At 69.8% G+C, this 17,220-nt stretch overlaps 4 protein-coding genes across 4 annotated transcripts; 2 read left to right on the plus strand and 2 right to left on the minus strand.

Moving 5' to 3' along the window:
• Positions 1-251: 251 nt before the first annotated feature.
• FARSA (phenylalanyl-tRNA synthetase subunit alpha) lies at positions 252-3,624 on the minus strand (the record flags this gene model as incomplete). Its single annotated transcript, XM_082496683.1, has 13 exons — positions 252-476; positions 558-672; positions 1,092-1,169; positions 1,240-1,408; positions 1,492-1,591; positions 1,688-1,772; positions 1,881-1,996; positions 2,089-2,217; positions 2,312-2,404; positions 2,480-2,598; positions 3,075-3,173; positions 3,261-3,398; positions 3,469-3,624. The coding sequence occupies 13 exons, from the start codon at positions 3,622-3,624 to the stop codon at positions 371-373; spliced, it is 1,503 nt and encodes a 500-aa protein (XP_082352809.1). The 3' UTR covers positions 252-370.
• Positions 3,625-4,493: 869 nt separating this feature from the next.
• Positions 4,494-7,382, plus strand: CALR (calreticulin). The gene is made up of 9 exons (XM_082496583.1): positions 4,494-4,650; positions 5,538-5,639; positions 5,739-5,942; positions 6,017-6,111; positions 6,192-6,401; positions 6,492-6,605; positions 6,707-6,850; positions 6,930-7,022; positions 7,108-7,382. Exons 1-9 carry the CDS (start codon positions 4,554-4,556, stop codon positions 7,276-7,278), a joined length of 1,230 nt encoding a protein of 409 aa, XP_082352709.1. The 5' UTR covers positions 4,494-4,553; the 3' UTR covers positions 7,279-7,382.
• Positions 7,383-7,716: 334 nt separating this feature from the next.
• Positions 7,717-11,876, plus strand: RAD23A (RAD23 homolog A, nucleotide excision repair protein). The gene is made up of 9 exons (XM_082496590.1): positions 7,717-7,904; positions 8,426-8,587; positions 8,667-8,845; positions 9,146-9,201; positions 9,657-9,784; positions 9,873-9,948; positions 10,522-10,652; positions 10,744-10,899; positions 11,383-11,876. The coding sequence occupies exons 1-9, from the start codon at positions 7,833-7,835 to the stop codon at positions 11,494-11,496; spliced, it is 1,074 nt and encodes a 357-aa protein (XP_082352716.1). The 5' UTR covers positions 7,717-7,832; the 3' UTR covers positions 11,497-11,876.
• Positions 11,877-11,896: 20 nt separating this feature from the next.
• On the minus strand, positions 11,897-13,405 carry GADD45GIP1 (GADD45G interacting protein 1). The gene is made up of 2 exons (XM_082496592.1): positions 13,080-13,405; positions 11,897-12,285 (listed from the first exon to the last, which is right to left on the minus strand). Exons 1-2 carry the CDS (start codon positions 13,397-13,399, stop codon positions 11,931-11,933), a joined length of 675 nt encoding a protein of 224 aa, XP_082352718.1. The 5' UTR covers positions 13,400-13,405; the 3' UTR covers positions 11,897-11,930.
• Between the last annotated feature and the right edge of the window lie 3,815 nt (positions 13,406-17,220).

The following is a 17,220-nucleotide window of genomic DNA, read 5'->3' on the forward strand; positions in this document are numbered from 1 at the left end:
CGACGGTGCCGGTATGATCGGGGCGGCTCTATTGGGGGGGGGGGGGGGGAAGAGGCCGGTGGAGGGTCGGGGGCAGCCACGGGGGTCGCGGGGAGCCGCTGTCGGGGCTGGAGTATCCGTGGGCGCAACTCCTGTGCGAGGCTGTGGGCCGTGTCCGTCTGTCTGTCCGCCCCCCCCCAGTGAACAATCCACCCTCCATGCGTGGTCCCTATCCCGGCACAAACACAGGCACGGGGCTGGGTGAAGGGACTTTATTGAGGCCCCCCCTCCTCAGGAGACTGGGGCTTTTTTGAGGATCCCCCCCACTGTCCCCCGGAGAGCAGGGCCAGGGCTTTATTAAGCCCCCCCCCCTCCCCCGGGAGGCCGGGGCCTAGGTGTCCAGGCGGCAGAGGGGGCTGTCATAGACCATCTGCAGGTTGACGCGGTGCCCCACCAGCTCACGGATGTTGTTGATGCCGTATTTGATCATGGTGGGGCTGGTGCAGGAGATGGGGAGGGCTCAGCAGAGATGGCACCGTGCTGGGCCCCCCTACCCCCGCCCCCTCCCCTCCACTCACCGCTCCAGCGAGAGCCCCCAGGCGATGACGGAGACGTTCTCGGGCAGCCCCATGGGCAGCAGCAGCTCGGGGCGGAAGACCCCCGAGTTCCCCACCTCCACCCACTTCTTCAGCCCTAGGGGGGGGGAGGTGGGGGATCCCGCCCCGCAGGGGGTGAGGGGGGGGGACAGCCCACCATGGGGCACCCCACAGACGCCCTTCCTCAGATAGCGAGACCACCCCAGAGCCCCCCACCCCACAGAGGCACCCCCAAGCCCCCCCGCTCTCCAGGAGAGAGAGCAAAGGTAGGCTGACCCCCACACTGTAGGACCACCCCAGTGCCCCCTACCCTGTCAGGGCACCCCAAAATCCCCCACCCCACAGGGGAGAGAACGAGGTGAAGCTGCTTCCCAACCCAAAAAGTCACCCCATCTCCCCCCCAACTCCATGGGAGCACATGCGGACTGTGGGGCTCCCTGGAGGCCCACGCAGACCCCCTGGGAACTCCCTGCTCCACAGGGGGGGCCCACGCAGACCCCCCAGAGCCCCCCTCACCCTCATGGTAGCTGAACACCTCCATGCTGGGCTCGGTGTAGGGGTTATAGGCCGGTTTGAAGCGCAGTTGGGTGATGCCTGGGGACAGAGTGGGGTAAGGGAGGCCCGCAGAGAGCCCCCTGACCCCCCCCTTGGTGTCCCCCCGTACCCAGCTTGGTGAAGAACTGCCGGAGGGTCCCCATGAGGTGGCCGAGGTTGAGGCCGCGGTCGGCCACCACCCCCTCTACCTGGTGGAACTCGGCAAGGTGGGTAGCGTCCAGGCTCTCGTTGCGGAAGACCCGGTCAATAGAGAAGTACTTTACTGGGGAGAACTTCTCCTGGAGGGAGAGAAGGAGTAGCAAAGAAGGGGGTTAAGTGGGGCCCCCCCAAACCCCCCTGTGCCCCCCCAGACCCGTCCCACCTGGCGGGCTAGCTTGTAGAGCGCCCGGGCGCTGGCTGATGTGGTGTGGGTGCGCAGCAGGTTCTTCCTTGCCTCCTCCAGCCGCCACTCGTACTTGTACCTGGTGGGGGGGGGGGGGGGCTCAGAGGGGGGGAGGCGCATGGCCTGTGCTGGGGGGATCTCAGCCCCCCAACCCACCCCCGGGTCTGGCCCTCACCCCTGCGAGCCATAGCCTCCTTGCGAGTGGACCTTCTTCACCTTGGCCGTGTAGCCGGGGGGCAGCTCGGGGGCCTCGGCGGGGTCTGGGGGGGAGTGACAGATATGGAGGGGAGTCGGTGGGGTTTGGGGGGAGTCAGTGGGGTTTAGGGGGGTCCCCGTGTCGTGTGTGTCATTTCCCCCCCAGCACCCACCCTGCAGGAAGAAGGTGTCGTGCTGGTCGCGGGCCGGGTGCTGCTGGGGCTGGAAGAGGGCGTCAAAATTCCAGAAGGAGCTCTCCACAAAGTTGTCAGTGGGCATCTCCGTGAACCTGGGGGAGGGTTTCTGGCGTCAGGTCCCCTCACACCCCCTCCTCTCCATCCAGGGGGGACCCTCTGTGCCCTCCCCGTTCTCCCCACTCACCCCATCTCCAGGAAGATCTGGCGCAGTTGGGAGCGCACCTTCAGCAGTGGGTGGAGATGGCCGCAGGCCGGCGGCAAACCCAGTGCCGAAAAGTTGTAGGGCTTGAAGGGAAGCTGCCGCCAGGAGCCCCTGCAGGTCGGGGGGGGGGGTCACGGCTGGGTCAGGGGGGTCATGGTGAGGTCAGGGGGGTCACAGCCAAGTTGGGGGTGGGTCACAGACTCACGTAGCGATCATCTCCGGCGTCAGCTCCGTCTCCTGCCGCGCCACCGCGGTGCTGAAAGCGCTGCCTTTGCGGATCCAGTAGGATTTGAGGGTGCTGTGGCAAGGCAAGGGGGGGGTTAGGGGGGTGTCCTCTGACCCAGTTGCCCCCCCCCCCGCCCCCCCCGCTCACACTTCCAGCAGCAGTTTCCTCCTCTTGAGCTCGGTGCGGTCGCGCTCGGGCAGCGCCTCGGCCTCCCCCTGCTGCACCCGCCGCAGGCTCTCCTGCACCGCGTCCTGCACCTCCGTCACCTGCGGGGGGTGTGTGGTGGTGTCAGGGGGGGCAATGGGGACCGGGACGGCCATGTCACGGTGTGACAGGGGGGGACAAACCCCTCCTACCCCCCGGGGACCCAGGGGGCTGGGGACAGGGACAGCCCCAGCCGTGATAGGGACCCTGGAGCACTCCAGGGGACCCCTCAGGGTCACTCTGGGTTCCAGGGGACCCCCTCCATCCCCCCAGCTCCAGGAACACCCTCCCCCAGGACCCTCCCGGTTCCGGGACACCCCCCCAGGACCCTCCCGGTTCTGGGGTCCCCCTCTATCCCCCAATGGGGTTCTCCCGGATCCAGGTGACCCCCCCGGTTCAAGGGAACCCCCTCGGTCCCCTCCAGGCGACCTCCCGGGTCATTCCGTGTTCCTCTGTCGTCGTCCCCAAACTCCGGGGACGCCCCCCAGCCCCGGGACCCTCCCGGTTCCCCCCCCCCCCTCCCCCGCGGGACACTCACGGCACGGAGGACGCGGGGGCCGCCGGGCGCCCCCTTCTCCAGGCGCAGCCACTTGTTGGCCATGGCTTTGCTGAAGCCCACCGAGCCGCCGGGCAGCTTCTGCGGGGACAGGGCGGCCGTCAGGGACCCGGTGCTCCCTGGTGCCGTCCCCTCTCCTTTCCCTTCCCGGTGTCCCCCGGTGCTCACCATGGCGTCGCTCTGGGGCAGCCCCTCCGGCGGGAGGCTGCGGAAAAGCCGCACCTCAGGGCTGCCGTCCCGCAGCACCTCCGTCCCTTCGGGGCTCAGCTCCCACCGCGTCACCGCCCGCGCCTCCGCCTCGATCACCTGCGGGTACCGGCGTCAGCACCGCTACCGGCACTGTCTCCCTCCCCGCCCCCGGCCCCGCCGCTCCCACCTCCCCCAGCGCCTGGAGGCTCTTGACGGCCCCAACGAGTGTCTGGTGGTCGAGGCCGAGCGCGGCGGCCGCCTCCAGGCTGCAGAGCCCCCCGCTGGGCCCCGCCGCCGCCCGCTCCAGCCGCTGCAGCAGCAGCTCAGCCACGCTGGGCGACATCGCGCCGGCCGGAAGCGCTCTCCGGCGCCGCCGGAAGAGGCGGGGCCTCGGCGGCGGCGGGCGGGACCGCGGCGGGCGCCATCTTGAGTGTGGCGGGGAGCGCCATCTTGAGCGCGGCGGCGCCCCACCCCGCAGGTGGCTTTAGGATGAGGGGGCTGCCGGAGGGCTATGACGTAGGGAGGCTGAGGAGTGAGGTCACGACGCACTCAGCGGCTTTACCACCGGGGCCTGCGCGGGTCTCGGTGTGGCGGCAGGCCCGGACCCGGGGTGGTGGGGGTGTCGCCAGCCCCTCATTGGTGCAACACCTTCCTCGGCCTGCACCGTTCTCGTTTTCACATGTGCTATGACATCATTAGACTACATTACATCATAGCTCCATGTTAGGTTATAAATCCATTAAACGAGAACAGGATTCCCCATCCTTTATGTTGTGTCATTTCCCAACTACCACTACCGCGTCGGGACCCCAACGCTCTTCCCGGTGCTATCGTGGGATGGCGGACACCGCCCCCCACGTGGTCCGCGGGAGGCCTCTGGCGCTTTAAGAGCGCCCGTTCCCACGTGACTGCGGTGACGCACTCCGCGGAGGGCGCACGGGCGCGCGCGGGAGGCGAGGGGGGGGGAGGAAGGGGGGCGTCTCCCTCCGAACGCGTGGTCGCTCCCCATTGGTCACTGTGCTCAGCCAATGGGAGGCGGCCATCTGGGACGCCAACGTTCGGGGGCGCCGTCGCCGCGGGCCAGCGGGCGGCCGGCCAATGGTAGCGGGCCCCGCGCGGGCTCTGGCCAATGGGCCGGGGCCGGGGGCGGGCCGAGGGGCGGCGGGCGGATAAAAGGCGGCGGCGCCGCCGCCCCCCTCCGCAGTGCCGGGCGCCGCCGGGCCGGGAGGGAGGGCAAGGCCGGACTGGGCCGCGCCGTGTGGGACAGCCGCCATGAGCCGCCTAAGCCTCCCCGTCCTGCTCGGCGCCCTCCTGGCGCTGGTGGCGGCCGGGCCCACCCAGTTCTTCCGGGAGGAGTTCGGGGATGGAGGTGAGGGGGGGCCGAGGGCGCGGCCTGCGGGGTCCTGGTGATGGGGACCTGAGGGGGTTCCCTGAGATGAGGGAGGCGGTGGGGCTCCTCTGAGGTATAAGTGGTTGAGGGGAGCAGTCACCTGAGGTGAGAGGAGCGGTTGTGGGGAGCCGTGGTGTTCCCTGAGGTGAGGAAGGGTGTGGGGGAGCCTGAGGGCCTCCCCCAAGGTGGAGGTTGGGGGCTGTGGTGGGGGGTGGCATGATGATGTGAGTGGATGTGGGGGTGAGGGGTCTCACCTGAGCGAAGGAAGATGAGGGTTGTGGGGGGAGTAAAGGGTTGGGGCTGAGGAGGGTCTTGAGGGGGGGCAGGGCTCAGGGTCAGCCTTCAGGTAGAGCTGAGGGAAATGAGGGGGGGCTGAGATATGTAGGAGAGGGATGGGGTTCAAAGGAACAGGAAGGGGGCTCAGTGCCCACTTGGATGGAGAGTTCTAATGAGAACTTCCGCCTGGGCTGGGGAATGGGGCCTTGGGAGAATATGGGGGGCTGAGAGGCCCCCACCAGCTTGGGGGGGCAGAGAGGCAGTGGATGGAGTCTGTTAAGAGTCGGGGTCCCTCTCAGGGGGTGTCATTTGTAGTCTGGGGTGTTGCCCAAAGTGGGGGGAGACCAGACAGGAGCTGGCTCATGTTGCGGGTTTGTCCTTCCCTGGGACCTCAGATCCTCCTGCAGCAAGAGACACCCCAAAACCTGAGCTCTCTCTGGGGCTACCAGGGGTGTGGGGGTCCAGCCCTGGCTGTGGGTGGGCAGCTCTGTTCAATGAGCTCCACTGGAGCGTGACGGGCCTCCGGAGCTGCCCCAGGGGGGGCAGCCGTGGGGAAGGGGCTCGGTGTCCTGAGCACTCCTCTCCCGCAGACGCCTGGACCCGCCGGTGGGTGGAATCGAAGCATAAGTCTGACTACGGCCGGTTTGTGCTCACGGCCGGGAAGTTCTACGGTGACGCCGAGAAGGACAAAGGTGAGGGTGATCCCCGGGGCTGTGCCGTGCCGGGTGGGGACCCCCGGGGCTGGGAGTCCCTCCCTGCTTCCACCCCACCAACACACCTGCCTCCCGCAGGGATCCAGACGAGTCAGGACGCCCGGTTCTACGCCATCTCCTCCCGCTTCGAACCCTTCAGCAACCGGGACAAGACGCTGGTAGTGCAGTTCACGGTGAAGCACGAGCAGAACATCGACTGCGGTGGCGGTTATGTCAAGCTCTTCCCGGCCAGCCTGAACCAGGAGGACATGCACGGCGACTCCGAGTACAACATCATGTTCGGTGGGTCCCCGTCCCCCCTGTGGCCCTTCATGGTGCTGTGTGGGGACCCCTCCTCACCCCCTGTTCCCCTCCAGGCCCCGATATCTGCGGCCCCGGCACCAAGAAGGTCCATGTCATCTTCAACTACAAAGGGAAGAACGTCCTGATCAACAAGGACATCCGCTGCAAGGTGTGCGGGGGGGCACGTGGGGGGCCGGCCTTGCCCCACGGGGGGGTCCCTGACCCCGCTGAGCCCCTCCCTCCCCACAGGACGATGAGTTCACCCACCTGTACACGCTGGTGGTGCGCCCCGACAACACCTACGAGGTGAAGATCGACAACGTGCGGGTGGAATCAGGCAGTCTGGAGGAGGATTGGGACCTCCTGCCCCCCCGTAAGATCAAGGACCCCGAAGCCCGAAAACCCGACGACTGGGACGAGCGGGCCAAGATCGATGACCCCGAGGACACCAAGCCCGAGGTTCGGGGGGGCGCTTTGGAGGGTGTGGGGGTGTCAGGGGGTGTGTGGCGCAGTGTCCTGATGCCACCTCTGTGTGTCCCCCTCCCCCAGGACTGGGATAAGCCCGAGCACATCCCCGACCCTGACGCCAAGAAACCGGAGGACTGGGATGAGGAGATGGACGGGGAGTGGGAGCCCCCCGTCATCCAGAACCCCGAGTACAAGGTGAGCGCGGGGGCCCGTGAGGTTTGGGTGGGGTCTGCAGCGATGGGCTGTGCCCCCACTGCTTCGTTGACCTCCAATTCGTTGTGTGTCCCCCCCCACAGGGCGAGTGGCGGCCCCGGCAGATCGACAACCCCGATTACAAGGGGAAGTGGGTGCACCCCGAGATCGACAACCCCGAATACAGCCCCGACCCCCACCTCTACGCCTATGACAGCTTCGGCGTCATCGGCCTCGACCTCTGGCAGGTGGGTGAGGGGGGGTGGAGAGACCCCCTTTCCCCCCACTTCTGTACCCCCTCTTTGAACCCCCTCCTTCCTCCTGCAGGTGAAATCCGGCACTATTTTTGACAATTTTCTCATCACGGATGATGAGAAGATAGCGGAGGAGATCGGGAACGAGACGTGGGGGGCCACCAAGGTATGGGGGGGGACGGGACACGGGATGGGGACAGAAACCCCCCCTGGCGGTGTGTCTGATCCCCCACTGTTTCCTCATCCCGCAGGAAGCGGAGAGGAAGATGAAAGAGCAGCAGGACGAAGAGCAGCGGAAGAAGCAGGAGGAAGAGGAAAAACAGCGGAAGGAGGAGGAAGGGGAAGAGGAAGGGGAAGAGGAGGAAGAAGATGAGGAAGAAGAGAACGAGGAGGCGGAAGCCGCCCCCCGGGATGAGCTGTGAAGGGGGGTGGCGGCGCGGACCGTAATGTCTCTGTGAGACCTGGACTCTTTTCTATGGCCGCCGCCGCCCACCGGGAACGGCGCCGGTACCGGGAAGGGGGGGGGGGGGGGCTCATCCCCACCCGTCCCCCTGCCTCTCAGGGGCGGGTGGGGATGAGCCCCCCCCCCCTTCCCGGTACCGTTAAAGAGGATGGGGGGGGGCGGGTGATGTTCTGCGGGCGCACGTGACTGTACGGGTGTAGCGATCCGGTTTCTATTAAATTAACGCTGGTCCCGGTTTTCCGCGCCATCTTCTCTTCCGCCTTCTTTCGGCCGCCGCCATTTTGTGCCCGCCTCACGTGACCGGAAGGCCGCAGCCTTCGCCGCCTCGCCCTAGTCACGTGATCAGGGAAGGGTGGGTTGGTGGGGGGGTATGTGTGACGCCATTCCGGCCGCGCGTCACGTGGCGGAAGCGGCGGGGCGCCTAAGATGGCGGCGGCGTGAGTTGCATGTTGTCGGGGGCCGCCGCCGGGAGGAGCCGCCGCCGCCGTTAACGCCGTTAACGCCGCCGCCGACATGGCGGTGACCGTGACGCTGAAGACGCTGCAGCAACAAACCTTCAAGATCCGGATGGAACCGCACGAAACGGTGAGCGCGGCCCGAGCGGGCGGGGGTGGGCCTCAACCCCCCCCAACCCCCCATCGACCGGGGCGGCCTCCGGAGGGGATCCACCTCCCCGCACCCCTCCCCACGTTTCCGCAGCGCCGTTTGGCCCCCGCGAACGTTGGGGGAAGTCAACCCCTCCCCCCGCCCAGGGGGGGCTCGGTGTTCCCCGCCTCCTTTTTTTGGGGGGGGGGGGAGGCGTTGTACTCGCCGCGGTGACAGCCATGGTGGGGGGGCGAGGGGAGGGGGGCGGTTGCTTTCGTGCGGCCCCACAGCTCCCCACATGCTCCGGGCGCTCTGCCGCGGGGGGGGGGGGGGGGGATTATTTGGATTGGGGTGACAATTGGGCGGGTGGGCTGAACCTCCCCCCTCCCGGCTGTGCCGCGCAATGGCGCCCCCCGTGTTGGTTTTGCTTTGACCCCGTGGTTTTGGGGTGACACCTGCTTGGGGGATGCCCCTCACTCACCCCCTCCCCCCCTCTGGCGCGGCATTCCCCCCCCCCAAAGGTGCGGGCGCTGAAGGAGAAGATCGAGGCGGAGAAGGGCAGCGACGCCTTCCCCGTGGCCGGGCAGAAGCTCATCTACGCCGGGAAGATCCTGAGTGACGACGTCCCCATCCGCGAGTACCGCATCGACGAGAAGAACTTTGTGGTTGTCATGGTGACCAAGGTGGGACACCCCCCTCCAAACGCGACCCCCCTCCAGGCCGCCGCCGCCCCCCCACCCGCTCACGGCCCCCCTCCCGCAGGCCAAGTCGGCACTGGGCACCGCAGCCCCCGAAGCCGGAGCTGGTGGCACTGCGGAGCCTCCCGCGGCACCGGGGCCCCCCCCGGCCGCCGACGCCGTCCCCCCACCGCCGGCCGCCCCCAGCGAGGAGACGCCGTCCCATGATCTCCCCCCGCTCACCCTCTCAGAGCCCGCGGCGGGGTAAGGGGGGGCAGAGCCCCGAGGTGGGGAGGGGCCGGGGGGGTCCAATTCTGTTGGTTGGAGGACTTTGGGGAGAAGAAAGACTGAAGCAAAACATCTGGGGGGGCTGTGGGGTTCAGGGGCCAGTCCAGAGGAGACCTGGTGGGGAGCCACAGGAGAGGGGGAGCTGGGTCAGCAGTGGGGGGCGGTTGGGGGGAGACACAGGGGCTTGGGGGGGGCACAGGGAGTTTTGGGGGTCCGGATGCCCCCTGGAGCTCCCAGAAAAGCCTCAGCTGCCACATTTCTTTCTTCAATCCGCAGCTCTGTCCCCCCCCCAGGTAGTGCGGGGCGCTCGGCCGACGCCGCCTCCACCCTCGGTGGGTGCCAGATGAGGGGGTGGGGGGGGGGGTTCCTGGGTAGTGGGGTCCCGTGGGTGATGGGAAAGGGGGAGGGACATGAGGTGGAGGGGTGTGGGGGCGTCCCTGGGCTGTGGGGGTGTCCCCAGGGTGTGAAGAATTGCGGTCCCCAGAGCGATGGGGGGTGGGGGCTTCCTGGCACACAGTGCCCCCTGATGTGTGGCTGGGGGGGGAGTCTGGCGGGGGGGATGGGTCCTGTGTGGGGCTGGAGGAGCGGGGGAGGTGTCCTGGAACATATTTTGGGGGTTTCCAGGTGGGAAACGGGGTGGATAAATGCGGGTCTTTGATGTTTGGGGTCCTCATTATGGGGCAACAAAGGTAAATGGGATGGGAAGGGGGTGGGGGGTGGGGTGGGGGTGGTTTTGGGGGCGCGGGGGGGGGGGTGTCCCAGAGCAGCACTGACGCGGGGTCGGCAGTGACGGGCTCGGAGTACGAGACGATGCTGACGGAGATCATGTCGATGGGGTACGAGCGGGAGCGGGTGGTGGCCGCGCTGCGCGCCAGCTACAACAACCCCCACCGCGCCGTCGAGTACCTGCTGACGGTGAGCGATGGGGCGGGGGGAGGGGAGGGGAAGGGGGGGGGGTCTGGGGGGGCTCCGCACCCCCCTGACACCACCCCGCCACCCCCAGGGCATCCCCGGCAGCCCCGAGCCCGAGCGCCCGCCCGTGCAGGAGAGCCGCCCCCCGGAGCAGTCGGCGCCAGAAGGTCGGTGGGGCGGGGCTTGTGCGGGACACGCCCAGTGGGGGAGGGGATTCTGGCTTGGGTGTGGCTGGCAGGCTCCGCCTCATCAGGGTGGGGCTCAGGGCTCCTGACCAGTGGGGGGGCTCTGTGCCTTGGGGGTGTGGCTGGAGGCTGGGTGGAGGTGTGGTCTGGAGGCTCCTCCCTATTGGGGTGTGGTCTGGAGGCTCCTCTCCCATTGAGGGGTGTGGCCTGGAGGCTCCTCCCTATTGGGGCGTGGTCTAGTATTAAGCACCACCCTGTTCCCTGCCTGGGGCTGTGGCTCTACTGCTTCCCTCCATGGGTGGGGGTGTGTCTTTTTCCAGACCACACCCCCTTTGGTGGGTGTGGCCTGGATACTCATATGATGTCATGAGTGGGTGGGGCTGTGTCTGGCCCTGCCTCAGGGGGGCGGAGCTTGTGGAGGCCCCACCTTCCCAGGACAGGACTGGAGGTGGTACATTCTCCTGGGGGAGGGTGTGCCCCAGCCAGACCCTTCCTCCTCCCCTCTGTGGGCGTGGCCCGGTGTGACCACGCCCTCTGACCACACCCACCCCGCAGGGGAGAACCCGCTGGAGTTCCTGCGGGAGCAGCCCCAGTTCCAGAACATGCGACAGGTCATCCAGCAGAACCCGGCGCTGCTGCCCGCCCTGCTCCAGCAGCTGGGCCAGGAGAACCCCCAACTGCTCCAGGTACCCCCACCCCCCCCAGGACCCCCCAATTCCCCCCCAGGGGACCCCCTGACTCACCCCCTCCGCTTCCTCCCCCCCCCCCGCCCCTCAGCAAATCAGCCAGCACCAGGAGCAGTTCATCCAGATGCTGAACGAGCCGCTGGGGGAACTGGGAGACCTGGAGGGGGAGATGGGCGCCATCGGGGACGAGTCCCCCCAGATGAACTACATCCAGGTGACGCCTCAGGAAAAAGAAGCCATAGAAAGGGTAAGGGTGTGGGGTGCCGCAGGGAGGGGGTGGGATGCACTGGGAGGGGGAGGTGGGGGGGCTCTCGGTTGTCAGTAGGGCCCAGAGTTAACGGCTCTGCGGACACGAGTCGCCACAGGTGATTAATAGCCGTCAGTAGGATCCAGAGTTTACAGCGGTTGGGAAACGGCCCACTTCGAGCTGTTATTAGGGCCCAGAGTTAACACTGTGGGAGGCGCAGTGTCCCCATTCCTGTCAGGAAGGGCAGCGGTGGGGCGTTGCTCCCCGGGGGGCAGAGTTCACCGCAGCTGAAAGCGGCTGTCGGTGGGAACCAGAAAAGCAAAAGCCGCTCTTCAGCTGTCGTTGGGGACCAGAGCTCATACTGGTAACGGGCACAGGGAGAGCGCCACCATTATGCTCCAGAGTGAACAGTGGCAGAGGGAAGCTGTGCCTGCGTTGGGGAGTCAGTAGGGCCCAGAGTGAACGCTCCTTCCCCCCGCGCAGTTGAAGGCGCTGGGCTTCCCCGAGAGCCTGGTGATCCAGGCGTACTTCGCCTGCGAGAAGAACGAGAACCTGGCGGCCAACTTCCTGCTCAGCCAGAACTTCGACGACGACTGAGGGACCCGGGGGGCCACTCCCGGGGGGGGCACGGGGCCCACGCTGCCTCCGGAGGGGGGATCCCACCGCAGAGGGGGGAAACAGCTCTCTGTCCCCTCCCCCCCCCAACTGTGGGTGTGGCTCCACCTCTTGGGGAGGGGCGGGACTGGGACTCCCCCCCCGCGTTGGGCCCCCACCATGCCCCGAGAGAGGGGCAGCGATTGGTGGGCCCCCCCCAAACTGGGAGGGGGGCTCAGCAAAATTGCTTTCTCTTGTCCCCCCCCCTCCCCCCACTTTCCCCATTCGGCCCTGGGGGGGGGGTGGGGGGAGGGGCGGCGCCGCGGGACGAACCACAACTCGGGGGAGGGGGGAAAGAGATTAAACGCAGAATCTTAAACCCATTATGGGGTCGTGTGGGTGTGATTTGGGGACCGGGGGGGTCGGGGGGGGGGGGGTCAGGAGGAGGTGTCCCCCACGTTTGCGGGGGGGGTCGTGGGGGGGGGCCGTGAGGCGGCAGCAGCCTCGGCAGCGGCCATGGCGCTGCGGGCGGCCTCTTCCCGCTCCTGCCGCCGCTGGCGCTTCTCCTCCCGCCGCCGCTGCCGCTCCAGGTCCTGCAGCAGCGCCTCTGCGCGGGGGCCGCCCCGGGAGGGGGTCCCGGGCCGTGGGGCGCCCCCCAGCCCCGCTTCCGCCAACAGCCGCTGCCGCCGCGCCGCCTCCTGCTGCGCCCGCTCCCGCGCCTGCGCCCGCTCCTGCCGCCAGGCGCTCACCCGCGCCGGCATGGCCGCCAGGCTGCGCGCCACCAGCTGCTCCCTGGGGACACGCGGGGACAGCCCCGGTCCTCGTCTCCTCCTCTCCCTGCTCCCAGTTCGCCCAGTGCCCCCTGCCCCGTGCCCCCAGTTCCAGCGTCTACGCTTCTCCCAGTTTTCATCGCTTCTGCCCCACCCCAGACCCCCATCCCAGTGCCACCGGTGTACGCCCCAGTACCTCCCTAGACCCAATCCCAGTGGCCTCCAGTCCTCCCCGTTTCCCCAGTGCCTCCCCAGACCTGACCCCACATCTTCCAGTGGCCCCCAGCCCTGATCCCAGTCCTCCCAGTAGCCCCAGTGCCCCCCCGACCCCATCTCAGTCCTCCCAGTTTCCCCAGTGTTGTTCCCCCTCCCAAGACCCTGATCCCAGTTCTCCCAGTATCACCAGTGTACACCCAGTACCCCCAGTGCCTCCCCAACTCATTTCAGTCCCACCGATCCCTCAGTATCCCCCCGATCCCCCAGTGTCCCCCCAGACCTGATCCCAGTTCCCCCCAGTGCCCCCCCAGATGTGAGCCCACTACCCCCAGTTCTGCCAGTGCCCCCCCAGACTTGATTCCAGTCCTCCCAGTATGCCCAGTGCCCCCAACCTCATCTCAGTCCTCCCAGTGCCCCCCCAGACATGATACCAGTACCCCCAGTTCTCCTAGTTCCCCTCCAGACCCGATCCCAGTGCCCCCCAACCTCATCTCAGTCCTCCCAGTGCCCCCCCCCGACATGATGCCAGTACCCCCAGTTCTCCCAGCGCCCCCCCCAACAGATCCCAGTCCTCCCCGTTCCCCCCCGCCCCCGCCGCACCTCTCCTCCCGCCGCCGCGCCTCCTCCCGCTCCCGCCGCTCCAGCGCCGCCTCCACCTCCCGCAGCGGCGGGTCCCACTCGCGGTCCTCCTCCTCCGCCGCCCGCAGCCGCTCGGGGTCGGGCCACAGCCGCCACAGCGGCACCGCCGCCGCCTCCCCCAACCGCCCGAACCGCCGCGCCGCCGCCCGCAGGTCTTCGGGGTCCGCCGGGGCCGGGCCCGTTCGGCGCCGCAGCGGGGCCGCCCGGTAGAACCGCGCCGGGGCCGCGACGGCCAACGAGACGCGGGCCCGGCCCAGAGCTCGCCCTATGGGCGCCGCCATCTTGCGCGGGAGGGTGAGCGGAAGTGACGCACCGGAAGCGGCTGAAGGCGCGGGCGGAAGATGGGCCGGGGAGGGGACAGCCCGGAGGGGGTGGAGCCGGGGGCGGGGAAGGAGGAGGAGCATGCGGGGGTGGGCGGAGCCCGGCAGCGGGGACGGCTCATGGGGGGGACCCGAACCGAGTCGCGGGGGGGGGGGGGGGCTCTTCCCGCCGCCCTCCTCCGAAACCTCCGCCCCTCCCCCGTCATTGGGGGGGGGGGGGGAGGGTTGGGCTCAGCGCGAGTTCCCCTCCCCCCCCGCATTTCCCCCCCCCTTTTTTCAGCCGCCGCCAAACCCCGGCGCGCGCTGCCAACGGCTCCGCGCCGTTAACCCCTCTCTGCCCATCCCCCCCCCCGCGCCCCCGAGCGCCCCCCGCACCCCTCGGTCCCCGTGGGAAGGGGGGCGGGGGGGGGGTGTCATTGCGTCCGGTTGACGGAAAAAGGGGGGGGGGGGTGTCCGCCGGTGGCCGTTCCCCGCGTGGGCCCCCCACGGGGGGGTCGGGGGCCCACGGACGGCTGGGACCGCCCCACCCCCCCCACCCCCACCCCCGTTCTGGCTGGAGCTGCCGAGGGGGGGGGGAGCCCTAATGGCTTCCAGGCCTCGGCAGCCGGCGAAAAACCCGCCGCTAACCCGAGCCAAAAATCCCCCGAAATCGCCCCAAAACGTTCCCCGGGCCCCCACTGCAGCCCCCAGCCCGGCCCCCCCCCCTCCCCCCGCTGGGGGACCCCCCCACCCCCCAGCGAGCCCAGAGCCCCCCTAAACCCCGCCAAGGGGAGGGGCTGGAAACCGGCCCATTTTGGGGCAGTTTTGCCCGATTTTGGGGCCTCCGCAGTTCCTGCGCTCCCGCCTTTGTCCTTCCCCTCCCCCGAGCCCCCCCTCAGCCCGGAATTACCCCCCCGAGGGGGCACATTTCCCCCCCCCCCCAGTTTTTCCTGTACAGCCTCTGGGGGGGTCACCCCCACGCCCGTGTCCCCGTCCCACGCCTGTCCCCGTGGCCGGCAGAGGCGCGGATGCTGTGGCACAGTGCGTCAGGGCATGTCACCGTGTGTCGCCGTGTGTCGCCGCGTGTCACTGTGTGTGGCGGTGTGCGCCATCGTCCCCTGTCCCCCGTGTCGTCCCCCCCCCCCCCCCCTCCCCGCACTCGGCTCCATCTGTGTCCCCAGCCGGTCGCGGTGGCACATCTGGCGCTGGCGGCCCCCGAGCAGCTGGTGGGGGCGGAGGGGGACACACACACACACACGGGGGGGGGGGGTCCATGCGACACACGCCGGCTGCACACGCGTGTGCACGGGGACACGGGGACTGCCCACATTCCCTCCGGCCGTGGGGACCGCCCCGTCCCCAGGTCCCCTCCGCTGCGGGGGGGGATTCGTGGAGCTGCGACACCCCCCCCCTTCGGTGTCCCCCACAGGATTGCACTGTGTGTGTGTGTGTGTGTGTGTCCCTGTGGCAGTGGCCCAGTGTGGGGGAGGACCACAGCTGTGCCCACCCTCCCCTCCCCCACAGGCGGAGGGACACGGGCATTGAGGGGGGTCTGTGTGTCCCGTCCCCCCCCACTCCTGGGGTCCCCCCCGGCCCAGGAATGCCCCGGTGACGTGTGGGGCGCCCCACGGCCATGTTCCCCCCCCTCCTCGTGCCACCCCGGTGCCGCGGCAGTGACGGTGGCGCCGGCAGCGAAGGGGTGAGGGTGGCGGTGCCAGCGCTGGCACCGGGCGGTGACAGATGGCGGAGGGACGAGGCCGCAGCCGGAATGACAGATGAGGCTGCCACCGCCGCCGTCACCGCCACTGCCACTGCCATCCCCGCTGGCACTGGCACTGTCACCCCCACCGCCGCGGTGCCACACCATCGCTGCCACTGTCACCGGCACTGTCACGACACGGGCACTGGCACTGTCGTGGCACTGTCACTGCCACAGTGCTGTCACTGGCACTGCCACAGCTGCCACCGCCGGCACTGCTGCTGTCACCGGCATTGTCATGGCACTGTCACTGTTGCCATTGCCATCACTGCTGCTGGTGCTGCCACCGCCGCTGTCACGGCATCGTCACCGCGGAGGTCACCGGACTGTGCTGCCACCACAGGCACTGCCACCACCACTGTCACTGTTATTGTCACTGTCACCTGTGGGGACCCACAGTGGCCCCGGGCCCAGCGCCTGCGGGGTCCCTGCACCGGGGGGGTGAGGGGACGGGGGGGCAGAGGGGGCGGGTGGACACCCGTATCCCCACGTGTCCCCTCGTGTCGCCCCCATGTCCCCTCCGTGTCCCCCCGTGTCCCCCCGTGTCCGTTCCGTCGGGGCCGTATCCACAGCGGCGCGGGGGGGGGCGTGTCCGGCGGCCGAGGAGGGCGGAGCCCCGCCGCCAGTGGGCGTGGCCATGAGGGGCGATGTGGGCGTGTCCGGAGGCGCGGGAGGGGCGGGGGGGGCGGGGCCTGCCGGGGGGCGGGGCCGGCGCGGCGCTTCCCGCGGCAAAAGTGCGGGCGGGCGCCAACTTCGGGCAAACTTTCCCCCCGATCACCGCCGGTACCGGCGCCCCCCGGAGCCGGGACCCCCCCGGAGCCCCCGGTGCCCCCGGACCCCCCCCCGCCATGCCCCGCCGCGGCTGACACCGCCGCCATGTACTCCCCGTACTGCCTCACCCAGGTACGGCCGGGAGCGGGGGGTCCGGTAACGGGGGGTGTCCGGTAACGGCGGAGGGTCCGGTCACGGCGGTGCGGTCGCGGCTTCGCGGCGCGCCCGCGAACGGCTGCTTCCCCCCCCCCTTCCCTCCCCCCGCCTAAAACAGGGGTGCAGTGGGTGCGACCCCCTCCCCGGTTGTCGGTACCGGGCGGGCGGCGACTCCTCTGCCTCCGCCGGTCCTCGGGGAGCGCCGGGGCCGCTCCCGGTGCGCCGTTACCGGGGGTGTGGGGTGTGGGGGGGGAGAGGTGGTCCGGGGCTGCTGCGTCCCGGGGCGGCCGCGTCGGACCCCCCCGGTTGTGCCCGGTGGGAGGGGGGCGGGGGGGGGTCGGGGCGGAGTGGGTACCGCTCTCGGTGCCACCGCGAAGCCCCTTCCCCACGGCGGGGGTGGCGGGGGGGTGCTGTGGGGCTGTTTGCCCCACGGGGGGGGGGTCCCGCGGCGCCCCCGCGGGGACGCGGCAGTCGGTGCCCCCCGAGGGGGGGGGGGGCGGTTGTGCCCGTGGGCACCGACGGGACGGGCTGAGCCCCGTCCCCGGGGGCGGTTGTGGCCCGGGGGGGAGGGGGGGGAGGGGGCGGTGGGGCCCCCCCCGTCTTGGGGGGATCGTCGGGGTGTCGCGGGGGGGTCGTGGGGAGGGGGGGCCGGGGGGGGCTGTGGGGTCCGTGGGGCGGCGCGACGTCAGGCGCTGGGGGGGGGCACGTCCCGGGGACTGTGGCACGGGGGTCCCTATGGGGGTCCCTGACCCCCACCCCCCCCCTCCTGTCCTGGGGTCCCCCCTGTGGTCACTGGGGCGCCCCCCCCCCCTACTCGGGGCGTTTCTGCTCTCCCCCCCCCCCGTTGCCCTTTTCTCCCGCTTTTCGGGGCGGTTTTGGCGGCGGGTTGCGTCTGGGCCGGCGGCCAGCGGCGCTTCTCGCAGCTTCGGCGCCCGCCCCGCACACGCGTGTGCACGCGCCAGCGACACGCCACTGCACATGCGTGCGCCCCTGCCCGCACACGCCAGCGCACGCGCCCACCCGTGCCAGCGCACGCGCGCACACGCGTGTGTGTGTGTGTGCGCGCGCCCCCCCCACCCCTCCCGCCGCCTCGCACACGCGCGTTGCACACGTGTTG

This window comes from Vanellus vanellus, assembly GCF_965231255.1.
Source record: "Vanellus vanellus genome assembly, chromosome: 30".
NCBI lineage: Eukaryota > Metazoa > Chordata > Aves > Charadriiformes > Charadriidae > Vanellus > Vanellus vanellus.

Bases quoted from the DNA above. Each gene is read 5' to 3' on its own strand.
- GADD45GIP1 (XM_082496592.1), bottom strand. From the start codon at position 13,399: ATGGCGGCGCCCATAGGGCGAGCTCTGGGCCGGGCCCGCGTCTCGTTG. The intron at 12,286-13,079 runs GTGCGGCGGGGG...GCGTGTCCCCAG, and splicing joins GCGCGGCGGCGGGAGGAGAG to GGAGCAGCTGGTGGCGCGCA.
- CALR (XM_082496583.1), top strand. From the start codon at position 4,554: ATGAGCCGCCTAAGCCTCCCCGTCCTGCTCGGCGCCCTCCTGGCGCTG. The intron at 6,112-6,191 runs GTGTGCGGGGGG...CCCTCCCCACAG, and splicing joins ACAAGGACATCCGCTGCAAG to GACGATGAGTTCACCCACCT. The intron at 6,851-6,929 runs GTGGGTGAGGGG...TTCCTCCTGCAG, and splicing joins TCGGCCTCGACCTCTGGCAG to GTGAAATCCGGCACTATTTT.
- RAD23A (XM_082496590.1), top strand. From the start codon at position 7,833: ATGGCGGTGACCGTGACGCTGAAGACGCTGCAGCAACAAACCTTCAAG. The intron at 9,202-9,656 runs GTGGGTGCCAGA...CGGGGTCGGCAG, and splicing joins CGACGCCGCCTCCACCCTCG to TGACGGGCTCGGAGTACGAG. The intron at 10,900-11,382 runs GTAAGGGTGTGG...CCCCCCGCGCAG, and splicing joins AAAAAGAAGCCATAGAAAGG to TTGAAGGCGCTGGGCTTCCC.